The sequence below is a fragment of the Mustela nivalis genome (assembly GCF_964662115.1).
Source record: "Mustela nivalis genome assembly, contig: HAP1_SCAFFOLD_2437, whole genome shotgun sequence".
NCBI classification, from domain to species: Eukaryota; Metazoa; Chordata; class Mammalia; order Carnivora; family Mustelidae; genus Mustela; species Mustela nivalis.
Genome location: NW_028134228.1, coordinates 44,204 through 61,564, shown reverse-complemented (window position 1 = coordinate 61,564; position 17,361 = coordinate 44,204). Strand labels below are relative to the sequence as shown.

Sequence of the window (17,361 nt, the reverse complement as noted above, 5' to 3'; positions counted from 1 at the left end):
CTTCCAGCCCCTTACTGGACTATTTCTCAAACTCCCTTTGCAGAAGACTTTTTAAAGATTTGTTTATTTATTTATTGAGAGAGGGAGAGAGACAACACGTGTGTGCACATGTGAGTAAGGGGGTGGGGCAAAGGGAATAGGAGAGAAGCAGACTCCCCATTGAGCGCAGAGGCCTCACTAGGGCTCAATCCCATGACCCTGAGATCGTAACTTGAGCCATAATCTTGAGTCAGACATTTAATCAACTGAGACACCCAGGTTCCCTGAAGAAGACTTTTTAAGAAAGAGATAGGACACTTGGATTTAAAGCAATAATTCCAGAATTAATCTTTAAAAGTGGGAAGATAGAAATGTTTTTTTTTTATTTTTAAAGATTTTCTTTATTTATTCATAAGAGATGGGAGGCAGAGCAGAAGCAGGTTTCCCGCAGAGCAGGAAGTTCAGAGTGGGACTTGATCCCAGGACCTGGGATCGTGACCCGAGCTGGAGATAGATGCTGGAGATACTGATAAACCAAACTTTAGGGGAAAATACTGAACTTTACTAGGAAGATGAAGCAGAACAACAGCATATGGCAGCAACATGAGTTTTAGATAGCTGTTGGTCACCCAGAAGGCTTAAGATGGAGAGAAAAACAAAAGGCTGTAGTGACCCAAAATTGTCCGAGTTGTGTAATTTGACCCAGGAACTTCCGGGTGACATAAAGATTTGTTTATTTATTACACGGACAGCGCCATGTGGGGACAGAGCGTGGGGGAATGAGAATTCCATATAAACGTGTGAGTGGCTCTTCTCCCATCTCCAGGGGGGAAGGAAGAGATTGGGTTTACTCCAGTAAGCATGGTGATGAGTTGGTGAGGTAGGTTGACTAGATGTCTGGACACCTGAAAAAGCCAGCTAAGGGGGCTTCCTGGCCATCTTGTCAGTGTCTTATTGAAAGATTGTCATGTGCAAGACTTTCTTTTAACAGGTTGCCAGGTGAATTGATGTACAAATCAGACTACCGGCCGCCATGTGTCATTGCTCAGGTGGTCCATGACACAATGTCCTGCAACTAAGGGGATGCACTTAGCATTACAGAAATCGTTCTGTCTTTGTTATTTTGAAATTTAGAAAATATCTTATTAATTTGTTCTCTCCAAAGAGGCAATTTATTGCTTACGATTACAGTCTTTTGGTAGAGGACACAAAACTGCTTTCTTTGTTATGAGAATCAATGTGTTACACCAATTTTCTGAAAGATGGAAATGAAGTGCCTCCTTCCAGCTGGGTCAGGACATAAGTGTACCCTATGTATTGGTTTTTCAATAGAGTCCATTTACAGAATGTACATGTCTCTCAATACAGAAGACATTTGCTCACATTTATGTGTACAACATTCCCGAACCTGGTCCAGGTTGCAGATGAAACCGTCACTCTGACTGGCAAGGCATAACGAAGAAGAGTTTTCCTGTAAACAATATGTGGTCATGGAAGGAATCAGCACTGCAATTCGTGGCTGATTCCAAAGGCTCTAAGAGGTGGTAGATGCACAGGCAAAGTGGTGACTTTTGCAGAGGAAGCAGGCTGGGGAGAGATAGCAAAACAGAAGTTTGAGAGGGCCCTAAAATCTCCTCCTGTGGGATAATTGGCCATTGAGCTTGAGAAAGGCTATGGTGAAAACTTGAAAGAGCATCAGGTCAAACCCTTGGCCACTGGAGGTTGAAACTGACATGAGCAGCACTATCTCTATTCTTGACCCAAGGCCATAGGATGACAAGCTTTGCTTTTTCAATGTAGCCTCATGTCTCTATACTGCCCTATAAAGAAATTAGTACAAATAAATGCTGAAAGTGTAAAGTATAAGCAGAGCTCCCCTTGGCCATTTCCTAAGTTTTGTCCATTCCGAAGTGAGTATCACTTTGGTGAGTGCATTGCAGGAAATGGCCTTAATGATCAATGGCAGACCTCCACTCCAGAGTGACATAAAAAGCAATCTGCACCTCCTTCCTGATTTGTCTGTAATGAAACTTGCTTTCCTAAGGTCCCAGCATTCGAGGCACATAAATATGTTCCCTTTTGTTGGCTCTTACTCATACTTCAGCAAGATTTCCCATGTGCTTTCCTTGGCTGGCTGGGAAACTGGACCACAATTTATGGCATCTTAGGGGACAGGCGCGTAGAATTCCAGTGGGATCCCGGAACAGAACCTAATTGGAGATTAGAGACCATTGCGGTGCAAAGCTTTTCTTTGAGATCAAAAGAGGTGTATGTTATGCAAATATTAGCAAGTGTAAGTTCACACTGTCTATTGAAAATTTATAGACTCATTATGGTCAAGAAGGCTGGAAGGTAAGTAGATTTTGGGAAAGATGCAGGTAAATTCAGGGAGGTGGCAAATTACCCCAGGGAAAGTAGAATGGCGAAAGAGTATGGCCCAAACTTTTTAAAAAGATTTTATTCATTTATTTGACACACAGAGAGCCAGAAAGCACAAGTGGGGGGAATGGCAGAGGGAGAAGGAGAAGCAGGCTCCCCGCTGAGCAGGGAGGCAAATGTGTGGGACTCGATCCCAGGACCCTGGGATCATAACCTGAGCTGAAGGCAGACACTTAACTGACTGAGCCACCCAGGAGCCCCCTGGCTCCACCTTCCAAAGATGGTGTATGAGATACCTTTGGTGGGAAGGAATGAAGATCAGCAACTGTCCTTGATTCTGCTTCTCAGGAAGGCATTGTGATGTGGTGCCCAGGACTTTGGAGACAGACACATGCTTGGTGCCCTCCGGCTCTGCCACTACAGCAACACCTTCCAGAGGGCAGCTGCAGGCACCGGGTGGCATCACACAGGGTCAGACCAGGGAGGCACTCAGCCACATACCCCTTCCACCATCCTGCTGGGTTTGAAAGAGCGCTATCAAAGTCCCTGCTGCCAAAGGACCATCCAGAGTGACATGTCCCATGGGGCACGCCGGCATTCCTTTACCCCTTCAGGTTATTGGCAGCAAGGCTGGAAATTTTTTAAATTGCCTGGGAAAATGATAGCAAATGGCTCCAAAAGGGAGTTTCAAAACGCAGACTTCATACTCTGTTTTGAGTACATTTCATTCATTTGGCAGGTACTGACAGGGTGCTTAAGTGCCAGGTGCTGCTGCATTAGAAACGGACTTGAGAAGTTAACAGGAGGGGGCTCCAGCCCTCAACCAGCACAAAGTGGATCAATGGACGCATGTGACAGAGCACTGTGACGGGGAGTACTAGGTGCTTTCTTAAGAAGGGTGTGCTAGGAGCTAAGGGAACACTCGGGGGGAGCCAGCACCAACACTCGGGGAGAGCTGTGGGAAACATGATGGATGCAGATGGCTCCAGGGGAAACCAGAGAACTGCTCAGATCCCTGCTTCTTAACAGCTCCAAGTGCCCGCCGCTTCAGAGTGGGGGCTGGGCGAGCAGGGAGCTGGGGTGGGCACAGCGATGCCTGAGTTCCGACCTGCAGCCCCTGTGCTGTTTCACCTGTCCCTTTAGGAGTACAATGACATAGGATGTACCAACGGAGGATCTACCCCTGCATCCTGGTACTGGGAAATCACGCGAGGGCTGCGGAGCTGAAAGCAAGAGTTGGTAGTTCCAGTAATGTGTGCAGGGTTTTAAAAAACTATACACGGGAAAATATCCAGTCTTATTTGCATGTGTTTGTATCATGCACAATTTTTAACTGCAATCCTCCTTTTACCTTCTCCCATGTTGTTAAGCCTCTCCTCTCCTCACCGCTGCCTTTGTCCCTATAATACCTGTTGACAGCCTGGTGCTCATCCATGAGCTCATTCGCCTCTATCCACGCACGCATGGGGCTCTGTCACTGTTTAACAAATATGGGCTCATTTTATCTACCTCTTGATCTAGTGCTTCCCGGTTAATAGTCCCTCCTGCATAACGTCCTTGTTTTTATCTTCATTTTTTATAAAGAATGGCTGCTCACCTTTTATCAGGTTCCTTTATTTTTTATCAAATGCATTTATTGCTATGGTCTTAAGAGTTTTTTCACAGTTAATTTAGTGATGAGGTAAATCTTATTGATTTTCTGGTCTTGTGCTCCCTTCATTTTCCTGGAATGAATCCAAGTTGGTCTCAGGATATAGTCTTTTGATAGATGCTTGACTTCTGTTATTTGCTATCATTAGTTCAGTTTCTGTTAACTAATCTGTCCTAAGCCAGATGTGTTAATAGCTTCCCCGTTCCTCCCTCTCAGGTTTGGGTATTAAAATTGTGCTCAGCTTCATCAAGTGAATTGACTTATTATTGCTTAATTGCCTGTTGCCATTTAACAGTAGAAGGACAGTTATCCAGCTGCAAACCTGTCTGATCTTGGAACTCATCTTCTGAATTTTCCATTCTTGAATCATTTGGATGATTTGGTTTTACTAGGAAATCATCGTTTCTTCTAGGTTATCAAATTGATTAGTATAAAGTGCCTTGCAGTTTAGTGCTTCTTTTATATTATGCATTTGCTTTTATATCTCCGTTCCCAATCCTTATCTGTTTTGCAACTCTCTCTCTCCCTCTCTCTGTCCCCTCCTCCCTGAAACCCTCCTTTCCCCATCCCACTTCCCTCTCTTCCCACCTCCTCCCACACCCCATCTTCCCCCTCTTATCCTTAATACATGTGAAGTTTTTTTTATTATTATTTCATTAGTCTTTCATAGAAACAACTTTGAGTTTATTTGCCCCTATTTTTTATTAGTTTAAAAATTTATCTTTATTATAATTACTTCCTTTCTTTTGATTGAGCTGCCCTTTTCTGATGGGTTTAAATGAGTAGTTTCTTTTATTCAAAAAAATGTTTGAAATTGAAGACATTTGACACTGAAGTCTCCTTAGAGTATAACTTCTGGTGTCTTCTGTAAGTTTTGGTATGAAATAGTCTCCTTTCCATTGCTTTCAAGATTTTCTTCAGTCGTCTTATGATTTCTTCTTTGACTGAAGACTGTATTTCTTAACTTGTATGTAGTTTCAATTTTTTGTTACCAGGTTATCTAATTCGGATTCTACTGGATTGTGATCAAAGAACTGTTCTTTAAATCTTTAATTTGGAAGGCTTGTAAAGGTTTCCTTTGTTGCCTAGTATGCAATTAATCTGTACAAATATGGCTTTTCTTAGGTGTAAGAAAGAAATGTTTTTCGAGGGAAATAAGGATGTCTATTTTCTTTTTTTTTTTTTAAAGATTTTATTTATTTATTTGACAGACAGAGATCACAAGTAGGCAGAGAGGCAGGCAGAGAGTGAGAGAGAGGAGGAAGCAGGCTCCCCGCGGAGCAGAGAGCTTGATGTGGGGCTCGATCCTAGGACCCTGTGATCATGACCTGAGCCAAAGGCAGAGGCTTTAACCCACTGAGCCACGCAGGCGCCCCAGGATGTCTATTTTCTGTGTGTCCTTGTTTTTCCCTCCTTCTAGTAGATACTCCCATTTGAAAAGCTAAAATTTTACCTTGTTATTGCATTTTTAGAGTCTTTAGGTATTATGTTGTTAGATGTATACCTGCTTATACCTTTTACATCTTCTTTCCAAACTCTGCCTTTAAAAATGTCCCTCTTCATCTTAGTACCTATAACTTTAGACCCAGCTTGTCTGCGATGAATTTTGCCATTCCGGCTTTCTCTTGCATGGTATCTCCTCACCTGATACATTCTCAATCCCTTTTGCATTTTAAGTATGTTTCTTGAACAGCGTGGATCTGTAACCCCCTGATAGGCGCTTTAATAGAAAAAGTCAGTCTGTACACATTTAAATTAATGATAAACAGTCATGATCTTATTCCTCCCATCTTATTTTGTTTGTTTTTATTTTCCCCATTTTTGATGTTTTTAATCAAGTTCATTCTTTTTCTACTTGATAAATATAGAAGTTCTTTGCAATTTTCGATGACAGCTTAATTGAGATATAATTCACAGGCCATACCACTCACCATCTAATGTGGACAATTTAATGGCTTTCACTATAGTTAACTATATTATACTGAACTACCTACACATTTTCATCATCCTCAAAAGAAAACTTTAGCCATCACCACCAGTCTTAGGCAACCGCTAATCTACTTTTGGTCTCTGTAGAATTAGCTATTCTGGAAATTCCATATAAATCAAATTATGCAATATGTGGTCTTCTGTGACTGACTTCTCTCAATCAGCAGAATGTTCTCAAGGCTCCTCTGTGTTGTGGCACATATCAAAATTCTATTCCTTTTCAAGGCTGGGTAATATTCCACTGGCTGGCTGGATCACATTTTATTTATCTGTTCATCAGTTGATGAACATCTGGGTTGTTCTCACCTTTTTGCTATTACGAATAAACCCTAAACCTTCATGCACAAGTTTTTGTGTGGGCATAGTTTTTTTCTTGGCTCTATACACAGGAGTGATATTGGTGTGTCATATGGCAACTCTGTGTTCAGCATTTTGAGGAGCTACTCAATTGTTTCTAATGTGGCTGCACCATTACCCAAGCCCACCAGCAATTTACAGGTTCCAGCTCTTCACATCCTTCCAACACCTGCTTTTGGGTTTTTTGATAGTAGCCATCCACGTGGGTGTGAGGTGGTATCTCACCATGGTTCTGATTTGCATTTCCTGAATGATTAGTGATGTTGAGCATATTTTCACGTGCTTATTGTCCCATATATTTTATATATACCTTATATGTATCTTTAAATATATATTATATATTTCATATTTTATTTATATTTAAATACATATTTAAGAATGTAAATATATTTACATAAATATGTTTATATAAATATACGATAATGTAAAATATATTTATATATACATATTTATATTAATGTATACATTTGAATATTGGAGAAATGTGTATTCAAGTTCTTTGCTCATTTTTTTAAAGATTTTATTTATTTATTTGAGAGAGATTTATTGAGAGAGATCACAAGCAGGCAGAGAGGCAGGCAGAGAGAGAGGAAGAAGCAGGCTCCCTGCTGAGCAGAGAGCCCAATGCGGGACTCGATCCCAGGACTCCGAGTTCATGACCTGCGCCAAAGACAGAAGTTTAACCCGCTGAGCCATCCAGGTGCCCCTCTTTGCTCATTTCTTAACTGGGTTGTCTTTTCATTTGAGGTGTAAGAATTCTTCACACAGTCTGAATGCATGTTCCTTCTATATGACCTGCAAATATTTTCTCCCATTTAGTGGCTTGTCTTTTGACTTTGTCAATGGGGTCCTTGGAAGCACAAAACTGGGACATTTTGGTTGAGTCCCATTTATTTGTTCATTATTTTTTTAAGTTGCTTGTACTTTGGTCTTATGGCTGAGGAGCCGTTGTTAGATTCAAGACCAGTAACATATACCTTTGTGTTTTCTTCTGAAAACTTTATCATTTTATTTTAATTTTTATTTTTTAAAAGATTTAATTTATTTATTTGAGAAAGAGACAATGAGAGAGAGCATGAGCGAGGAGAAGGTCAGAGGGAGAAGCAGACTCCCTGTGGAGCTGGGAGCCTGATGCAGGACTCGATCCGGGAACTCCGGGATCATGACCTGAGCAGAAGGCAGCCGTCCAACCAACTGAGCTACCCAGGCACCCCGAACTTTATCATTTTAATGCTTACATTTATGTCTTTGATGCATTTGGGGTTATTTTCTCTGTATGGTGTGAGGCAGGACTCCCGTTTCATTATTTGCATGTGGCTGCTTGGGAGTAAAATACTGTTCTTACCCCCATTGAATTGTTTGGCACCCTTGTCAAACATTAGTTGACTGTAATTTATTTTCCTTTTTTTTCCCCCATTGAGGCATTTCACGTGCCATGTATATTATATTTCTAGGAAAAAGGAATCCCAGGATTTTCCCTCCTGCCTGGAGTCTTCCTTCTTCATGGTGCATGATGCCAGAAAAATTTTTCCATGCAGTGAAACCAAACTGAGGGGATGGAAATATTCTGCCACTTTTCTAGATCTTTCAGTTATACAAGTCTAGGGCTGGTCATGCCACACTTGTTTAACTTTCCCATGAGGTTCACAGCAGTTTTCCCAGCTCTGTGGTCATCAATAATCTCAAATTTGCCAATATACTCATGCTTCGTCATCACAGTGAAGAAATGGGACAATGACTTTGGTGCAGGGCCTCCTAAGAACCTGGCCTTTGCCTCCCCTTTCAGCAGTGTTAATGTTCTTGAGGGCATCTGTGGGACATTTGTTCACACTGTTACTGCAGCACGGAAAGATGGCAGAAAAAGCTTTTTTCCCTTTTATTAATATTTGGTCTTGTTCTCCTTCCCTTTCTCATAACCGAATGCGTATTTCCCCTCCGTCATTTGAAAATTGCATATTGTTCACCAGCTGTTTTCCCCAGAACGAGACCTTGTGTATCAAGAATCCTTATTTCACGGTTATTATACACAATCTTAAAGATTTATGACTGTCCTCTTATTTTACACATGCATACACACGAAGCACTAAATACGGACTTTATCTGAATGGCTAAATGTTGGCCAAGACAGAAGCCAGATGTAGTGGGAACTTCTAGGATAAAGATATAGTCTGAAGTTTTTGTTCTTTAAAAAAAGCCTTCATGGGGCACCTGGGTGGCTCAGTGGGCTAAAGCCTCTTGCCTTCAGCCCAGGTCATGATCCCAAGGTCCTGGGATCAAGCCCCGCATCGGGTTCTCTGTTCAGTGGGGAGTCTGCTTCCCCCTCTCTCTGCCTGCCTCTCTGCCCACTTGTGATCTCTGTCTTTCAAATAAATAAAATCTTAAAAAAAAAAAAGGTCTGCATATTTTATTAAAAATTTTAGGTGTCCAAATTCAAAAGGATAACAATATAGTATAATAATAATTATAATAATAATAATATCATCTAATAATAATATAATAATAATTTCTCCTGCATAGTCACTGCTGCACACTAGTAAAATAAGATGTTTCTTTACTTTTTTTTCTTTTTTAAAGATTTTATTTATTTTATTTATTTGACAGACAGAGATCACAAGTAGGCAGAGAGGCAGGCAGAGAGAGAAGGAGGGAAGTGGGCTCCCCGCTGAGCAAAGAGCCTGACGTGGGGCTCTATCCCAAGAGCGTGAGATGACCTGAGCCAAAGGCAGAAGCTTAACCCACCCAGGCGCCCCGAGATGTTTATTTTCATTTGGGATTATGGAGGGGCAAGGTGTTTTTGGCTCTCCTGCCCAAGTAGGGACTCCTGTCAGTATTGTCTCCACCTTTTTCCCTAATAGTAGCTCTGGAAGATGAAGACGTCCCTCCATCTCCCAGACATGAGGGTGACATGGGATGAGGACATGGGATGGTATAAGCTCATTGACATAGTCTCATGAACTAAGCCCTGGTTTATTGGTCACAGTCGTTCTCCAAGTATTTTCAGGAGTAAACTTCAGGTGTTGCCCTTACTCTAATTTTTCCTTCTGAGATTTCTGACTGCAATCGCTACTTCCTGCAGTCACTCGAGGAGAAACGAGGCATGTGGCAGTGCAACAGTGTGTTTTTCTTTCAAGATGACAGAATCACTCTTGATTTCTGTACGCATCTCGGATTTTCATATACGAACATGGATTTTGGTGTCTACCCTGAGGAGATGATACGTACGGTGTGAGGCACACTTGTATTCTCATGACACGTCACCTGGGTTACCCAGAACTTTCTGGTCCCGGCAGAAAGGCAGAAACCCGGGTGAATTCCTCATTGTTCCAGCAGACTGTCAGCCCTCAACGGCCTTCTGGATGTGTTTGTGCATCGCAGTGTCTGCTGTGTAAGATACAGAAAGAGCACAGTAGTTTAGGGGGAAAATATTTAGGAACACATTTTCCAGGAGGAACCAGGATTCAGTTTGGGTGACTCTTGACCATTTTTCATCTTCTGACGACTGAAAGTGGTAGTTAGTCTACAGTCATGGTTTTAACATGCATTTCGAATGTAATGTTAGTTTCCATCAACATAAAACTATAAGAACTGTCTTCCTAAAGGGCATTCGTGTAAGGCCCGTTATTTTCCAGCTTGATTAATAAAAACAAAATTTTTCTGTAATGCTTTCTTCCTACTCTATATTAGTTTTCAGGACTGGATTGAAAGTGATTTATTGTGGATAGGGTTTTCTGCTTGTGGAATTTTTTTCTGTTCCTGGGTTTTTAATTCATCTTCACTAGATGAAGAATTCACAAATAGGACTTTTTATTGAAATAACCATAGCCTGGGGGTGCTTGGGTGGCTCAGGTCATGATCTCAGGGTCCTGGGATCGAGTCCCACATCGGGCTCCCTGCTCAGTGGGGAGCCTGCTTCACTCTTTGCCTCCCCCTCTCCTTATGCTTTCTCTAATAAGTAAATAAATAAATAACCTAAAAAAAAAGAAGTTGTATTTGACTGGAGCTTCATGTGGAGTGACAGATCAACAGAAAGACAAAGGGATATGAGACAGGAAGCAATGAGTGAAAACACAGAGGCGCACAGTACAGACAGATGTTCCTCGGCTTATGACGGCCTTGGCTTCTAATAAACCCATTGTTCAGCTGGAAATCTGCTGAGTTGAAAATGCATGGAAAACACCTAAGCGACTGAACATCAGAGCTTAGCCCCGTCAACCTTAAATGTGTTGAGAACACTTACAGTATTGCACAGTTGGGCAAAATCCTCTAACACAAAGCCTATTTCACAATAAAGTGTCTGGTATCTCATGTAACTTACTGAACACTGCACTGAAAGCCAGAACAGGACGGTTCAAGTGTGTTGGTTGCTGACCCTCGTGATCACGTGGTTTGCCTGGGGGCTGTGCTCCCTGCCCCCGCCCAGCATTACAAAAGAGGACCCTACTGTAGATCGCCAGCCTGGGAAAAGATCCAAACTAAATGCATATCACTTCTGCACTATTATAAAAAGTCAAAAAACCATAAACTGAACCAAGGTGAAGTCAGGGATCTTCTGTACCAGGTGTGTTAGGGAAGGTCAAGCTCTCCTGTCTGGTCAGGAACCATAGTGGTATGGGGGAAAGTTCCACAGTAGAAAGTTCTACAGCGGAGAACCACTAGGACTCAAGCACCAAGGGTCACAGGTTGCGCCAGGAAGACTGGATGCTCCTCTCTGGGCGATGAGAAGCCACAGGCGACTCAGGAAGGCTGCAGAGCTCTGGGAAGGTGGGACAGCCGAGGGCTGCAATGAAGAGGGACAGGTGGAGCTGGGAGACCAGGTGGGGAGAGCCCGCTACCCTCGAACAAAAGGCGACAAAGGTCTGGACTGGGATGACGGAGATGGTGGAAGGTAATGGGATACTCATGAAACAGAACTGGAAAGCCATGGAAATGAAATAAGAGAGGGAGGGAAAACCGAACATGACTTTAATTGCCACCAGTATAAAACGTGTTGAATTAAAATGAATTGGTATTTCTAGACCGATGATGACATCACAGTAATGGAAGGAAACCAATTCTGATTTTGAACCTGGTTAAGGAGAAAGTATAGACAAGAGAAAAGCAGAGGCTCTGGAGTCACACAAATGTCACCATTGAGATTCGTCCCCACTCTTCATTCCCTTTCCCTGTAAACCCAGGCAAGCGACACCTGCCTCACAGCACTGGTAACAAATAGGGAAGAGCACACGTTCCTGGGTCAGACAGGAAAGCCAGGGATCAGCGGCACATGAGGAGGTGACAGGTGGTCACTAAACTGAGCTCAGGTGCATACACAGCAGTTTACATCACCTTGAGATGGCTCCTCCTGTGACCTCTCAAAGAAGGCGGCAGTGGTGAGGAACGAACTCCAGGAGCTTCTTAGCATACATGATCTTCAGGCCGTCCGGATGAGACTCAACAATCTGCTCTACAATCACCTAGCAGAAGGAAGAGCGTTTTATTTTTATTTATTTATTTATTTGTTTGTTTGTTTGTGTTTTTGTTTGTTTTTAAAGCACCTACAAGAGAAGTATGAACTATACACTAGAGAAAAGAATCGAGTAAACCTTAAAAATGCACTTCGTCCTTCCTCCTCCCCACTCAGTATGCTTTCTAAACAGGAGGTAAGTAACAACGGCACGAAAATCTAGGTCCCTGGATTTGGGAATACTGCTCCAACCCTGGGCGACACAGAGGCTGAGGGACAGAGACTGGCCTGAAGCTAAAACATCACACACACTCATCTGCTTCCCTTCTGAGCTTAAAAGCGAAATACTGTATCTGCAGACAACAGCTCTGTACCATCTTCACCCTGGCCTTATTCTCTACCATCTCCAGAACAGGGAAAGGGCTGAGATGGAAAGTGATGGAAGAAAACACATCTTATTTTGCTTTAGTATTTTATTTTTTTTGGTGAGGCTGAGTTGCAGGAGGTGAATGACAAGCATACAAACTTAAAATACAAACGTGGCCACAGTTCATTTAACGACACGGAAACGTAAAGTACTTCCCTAATTTAGCATATTAGATTCAGTTCAATGAAAAGGGCATAAATTAAATAACTAAAATATTTTCATTTAGTGACAAAGAATAATGTGATCTTTTTCACCCCCACAGAGAGAGCTATGAACTATAATAGGATACATACAAAGAACTGACAGATCATTTACTTTTAATAGTCCTAATGAAGCTGAGAAGATTACTGAAATTAATCCTTCAATTTCACTTCTATCACTGGGATACTGTCCCGTTTTAAAACTGGAAGCCTTTCATCCTGAAGTCATGGTGGGTAGCTTTATACTTACTGGACAGAAAGAACACTCGCACTGGCAGGTGACTGGAAGAAAGCCCTCAAACGCTGAGACTGGCTTCATGACTTCTGTCAGCCTGAACTAGATGAAACCGACGCTCTCTAAATGGGAAGCTGCTGATTGCTGGCGGCCTCACACGGTGCAGCCCATACTCTGGCCGCTCAGAGGCAGGATACACTGACTCCCTGTATTTAACTGTATCCTCATAGGTCAAGAACACTGGGTAACCAAGTTCTGGACTTAAGGTACTACCCCGCTAACTCGCCCTTAAAAGCCCTTTATCTTTGAATATTCCCTCCCTCCCACCTTCCTAGTCTGGCAAACTCCCCCATGGTCTTCAAGACTTAGGCCACATCAATTCTGCGAAGACGCCTCCCCTCACGGACTTTCCCTGAGCACAGAGCTGTCTTCCAGCTCCTCCAGTGGGCACGGGCGCCTTGGTGGGGTCACGCTTTTCGGCAACTTCATTGACGTATAACTTAGGGAAATGGAAATTGACCTGAAAATGTTCTCATCCGTACCTTCTTCCTAGGCAAGTCCCTCACCCCTACTAAATTAAGATGATCCCTGAGCTATGGCATCACTGGAAGAGACCAGAGCACATGCCTGATTCCTGCCATGCTGATGGGCACCAAGCGGGACCAACCTTTTCTTGCAACCAGAAGAGCAGGAACTAGGAGCATCTTCAAGGAAGAGCCCTGAGCTCTCTCGCACCCAGTCAAGAAACGAAGCCAGATTAGATGCTCTGTGTTTGCGGAATGAGGTGCATGGGGGCACAAACCTCATCCATGTACGGTTTCACCAGTACTTGACCGACTAACGCCTCTGCATCTCGTGTCTTGTCAGTTGTAGCGTAAGTCCGGAGGCAGTGCCTTATGATGTCCACATTGGAAGTCTGAAGCCCTTCTAGCAGCAGGCCTCCCAGGGACTGCTGCAGCATGGCCATAATGTGGGCTATACGCTGCAAGAACAGAGAGACTAGGAAAGAAGGTCCAGGCACAACAGTTTCTAAAAGCTCAAATATATGTGTATAATTTATATACATATGTGTTATATATATAAAGCGAGCCTCTAATTCTACCAGAATATATGTAAGATTAAAATTCCAACATTTCCTAGAGAATAACAATCAATCTCTTCTCCCCATGATTGCTTTCTTTCTTTCTTTTTTAAAGGTTTTTATTTATTTATTTGTCGAGAGAGAGCACAAGCACACAAGGAGGCACAGGCAGAAAGAGAAGCAGGCTTCCTGCCAAGCAAGGAGCCCAAGGTGGGACTGGATCCCAGGACCCTGGGATCATGACCTAGGCCAGAGGCAGTGGCTTAACTGACTGAGCCACTGAGGCGTCCCCTCCCTATGATTTCTTTGAAAGTAAATCGGCTTCATCAAAGTGAAGTTTAGACAATTACTAAACGACAAAAAGTTATTTGCCTCTTAAGCTACGGAGTAAATCGGACAAATGTGCATTTAAACCCAGTCAAGGGCTTTGGATAAATGAACTCTGACTACATCATATGATGTGTCAAGTTACATGAAATTCAGAATTAATTTTACTTGCATAGTTTGGAGACTACACTTGTGTCTTTACACAAAATCTATCTAGTGTGACATAATGGAAGCAGGGTCCCAAGCAGGAGACACTGAAAAAAAAAATTCAAAGCTAGCTTCAAAATCCTTTAGAGTAGCAATTATCAGGGGGCAATGCTAGGTCAAACCAAAATCATCCAGGAAATTCGCAAACAGCAAATTGAAAATCGAAACTAACCCTTACTGGTCTTACTTTGTCCAGAAGAGGCATGCCTTTGCTCTGAACAGCATGAAACTGTAATTGGTTAAATTCTGTGGCAATTCTCTCCAAAATCTGTCTAGTCCAGAGAGGGCTAGTAGAGACAATTAGAGAAGTGTAATTCCCAACGTTAAAACCTGCCACCCCCACTGCCCCCCATGCCTTACAGCGCTCAGGCACCTGCACCTGCATGCCATCAATTTTCAGGACAAACTGTCTGTGCAGCAGGCCCCAGGTGCGAGGGGTGAGGAGCGGGGAGGTCGTAGAAGCCACCGACACAGCCTGGCCTGGGCCACAGGGCCCAGGCAAGGGGATGGAGCTATTTTAGGTCAGTGTGGGTACAACTGCATGTTTCCACCACGTTCCTCGGGCTCTCCCATTCGTGCCCTTCTTCTCCCATTCTCTAAGCCCCTCCTCTCTCTTGCACTGTCCTACCGTTCATACCCAAATCCCCCTCTTCTCTGCCTGCCTCATTCTCCTTCCCAAGTACCTCCCCAGTACCAACTACTGCTGTCTCCTCAATCAGCTAAAACTGACCGCCTAGCAGCAACCTGGGAAATTGCTCAGAGCAGCGGACTCCAAGTTTACATTTACCCAACGGCAGAAGGAGCAAGCTCGGTGCTCCGGGAGCTGGTGAGAAATCACTCACAGTGCATCTGCCATCAAGTGGACTGGATACACTTCCCTCTTGCCCCCCACATTAGAAAGCGTCAACCCCATTCAAAAGGAAGCCAAACAGTGAAAGGAAAAAAAAAAAAAAACACAACAAAGGCCCCAAAGCCCCTGCTGAGAATGGGTAGTCAGGTAGTGAGGAAAAACACTGTAAGGAAACCCAAAATGTCTGGAGACCTGCCACGGTGTGCCCCGTCCCAGAGCATCAGAAGTGGTGTGGAGGGAAGGCAAGCGCTCAGCACGACCAACGCCAAAGCCTAATCCCAACCTCTACTGACTGATCCCATGCGCATTTCCTATTTATCCTTATCTCAGCATTTCTGGGCCTGGCAGAGTATGATGGATTTACCGTGCGCTGACACTGCTCTGGCTTTCCTGACTCTAGAGCTCAGAGCTGCTCTTCTGGAGAAAAAAGTCCTCCAAGGTAATTCTGAGCAAGAAAGCGCACAATGTCTGTTTATCAAGGACAGTGTTGCAAAGGGACAGGATTGTAGACACAGAGCTCACCGAGGTGTTTCTATCCGAGGAGCACAGCAGCAACAGCAAAGACGGGAAGAACACTGGAGGGCCAGCTCCCCAGGGGCCGAACGTGGACATGGCTGGAGGGGCTGCAGGCGCTGCCAAGGGCCGCAGTGAAGCAGAGCCGCTGGAGACACACGGGCTGCAGAAGGGCCGTGTACAGACTGTCTGCTAAGTGTGGACGAACGGGGGCAGAAGCACGAGTGCTATGGGCTAGAGACACAAGCACAGTGGAGGCTGACCACTTAGTTGAATGCCTTGATGTGAAAGGGGGCAGAGACCTAGGACCAGAGAATCGCTTCCTTTGGGATGTGTCCGTTCTTAATCTCCATCATGAGACATGTGGAGCATATGGTCTCTCAAGTTCCTTCCAAATCTAAAACCTTAATTCCCCTTGCCTGCAAGGGGAGGGACTGTTAGCCTTACACAACAGAGCACGCAGAGCACCAGGCGACCTTGACGCAGGCAGTCCAGCTGGTATGTGCAGGACCAGCCCGGGCTACTCCCACTGCACCACTGTGCGTCTCACGGTGCTGACAGGACCTAACTACTCATTTTCTGAGTCACTCATCTACCCTGGCTGATTGAAAATTCACACCAGGAGGGGAACAAGACAATCACAGTATAACAAAGAGAGCCATCATCCTTTTCCTATTTCATAAGCTTTTTCTTTCCTGCTTGTAAATTTCAACTGGATGTGTCCTACACTGTTTCATAATAATATAATTCTGGTGCAAAATACATCAATGGTAATACTCTGGGCATGTCTAGGAAAAAAAATGAGATGGAGAAAAACCAAGATGAATGGTAGGTATGCCTTAAAGATCAACAGGACTTTGCTAGTCCTCAGGGAAGGTGATTCCAAATATACTTTTCCACTGCAAGCATAATGACATGTTGGAGCTGTGGTCTATAACCAAAGGGTTTATAAGAACGTGTTATAGATTTCAGCATTTCATGCTCTCCACTCCCCTGGAGCTACATTCTAGCCACAAACCTGAATTTTCTTCTTGTTCAGAAATGAATTCTAACTAAGCCGTCCCCGCCTAATTAGACTGGATGTGAAGTATTAATTTATGTGCTACTTAGTTAAAAAAAAAAAGCTTACCTGCTTGCTTCTAGTGCAGAGGTTTCTTTAGAACTTTGTGAATTTAAGATTTTTTCAATCTTTTCAACTGATCAAATAACTTGTATAAGCCTCAACACACACATCTATAAAAATAAAAATTATGCAAACAAAAGACGTCACCATCTTTACTCTTAATCATCTTTATTTCCCATGCTAAATGCAGGAAAATATAAGACCAAAAGTTAACTTCAAATATATAGGGCATGCTATATTTTGAATATTTCTATGAAACACAGAATTATCAAGAATACAGATCTTGGGCGCCTGGGTGGCTCAGTGTGTTTAGCCGCTGCCTTCAGCTCAGGTCATGATCTCAGGGTCCGGGATCGAGTCCCACATCGGGCTCTCTGCTCAGCAGGGAGCCTGCTTCCTCCTCTCTCTCTCTCTCTCTGCCTGCCTCTCTGCCTGTGTGTGCTCTCTCTAGTCAAATAAATAAATAAAATCTTTAAAAAAAAAAAGAAAGAATACAAATCTTAGTTCTAGAATAAGCATACTTCCATATTCTATTGCAAGTTTATAGAGAAAAAAAAAAAACCTAGACTTTGCTTTCTCATATTCTATACTCTTATTTCT

At 43.3% G+C, this 17,361-nt stretch overlaps 1 protein-coding gene across 1 annotated transcript in view; it reads right to left on the bottom strand.

The window, feature by feature from the left end:
* Window positions 1–11,300: 11,300 nt before the first annotated feature.
* LOC309858440 (conserved oligomeric Golgi complex subunit 2-like) overlaps window positions 11,301–17,361 on the bottom strand; it is a 30,985-nt gene continuing 24,924 nt past the window's right edge. The window contains exons 4-5 of the mRNA XM_082751133.1: window positions 13,463–13,642; window positions 11,301–11,808 (exon numbers count right to left, since the gene is read on the bottom strand). Of these exons, the coding sequence (XP_082607259.1) occupies window positions 11,707–11,808; window positions 13,463–13,642 (282 nt within the window). The 3' untranslated portion in view covers window positions 11,301–11,706. The remainder of the gene's footprint in view (window positions 11,809–13,462; window positions 13,643–17,361) is intronic.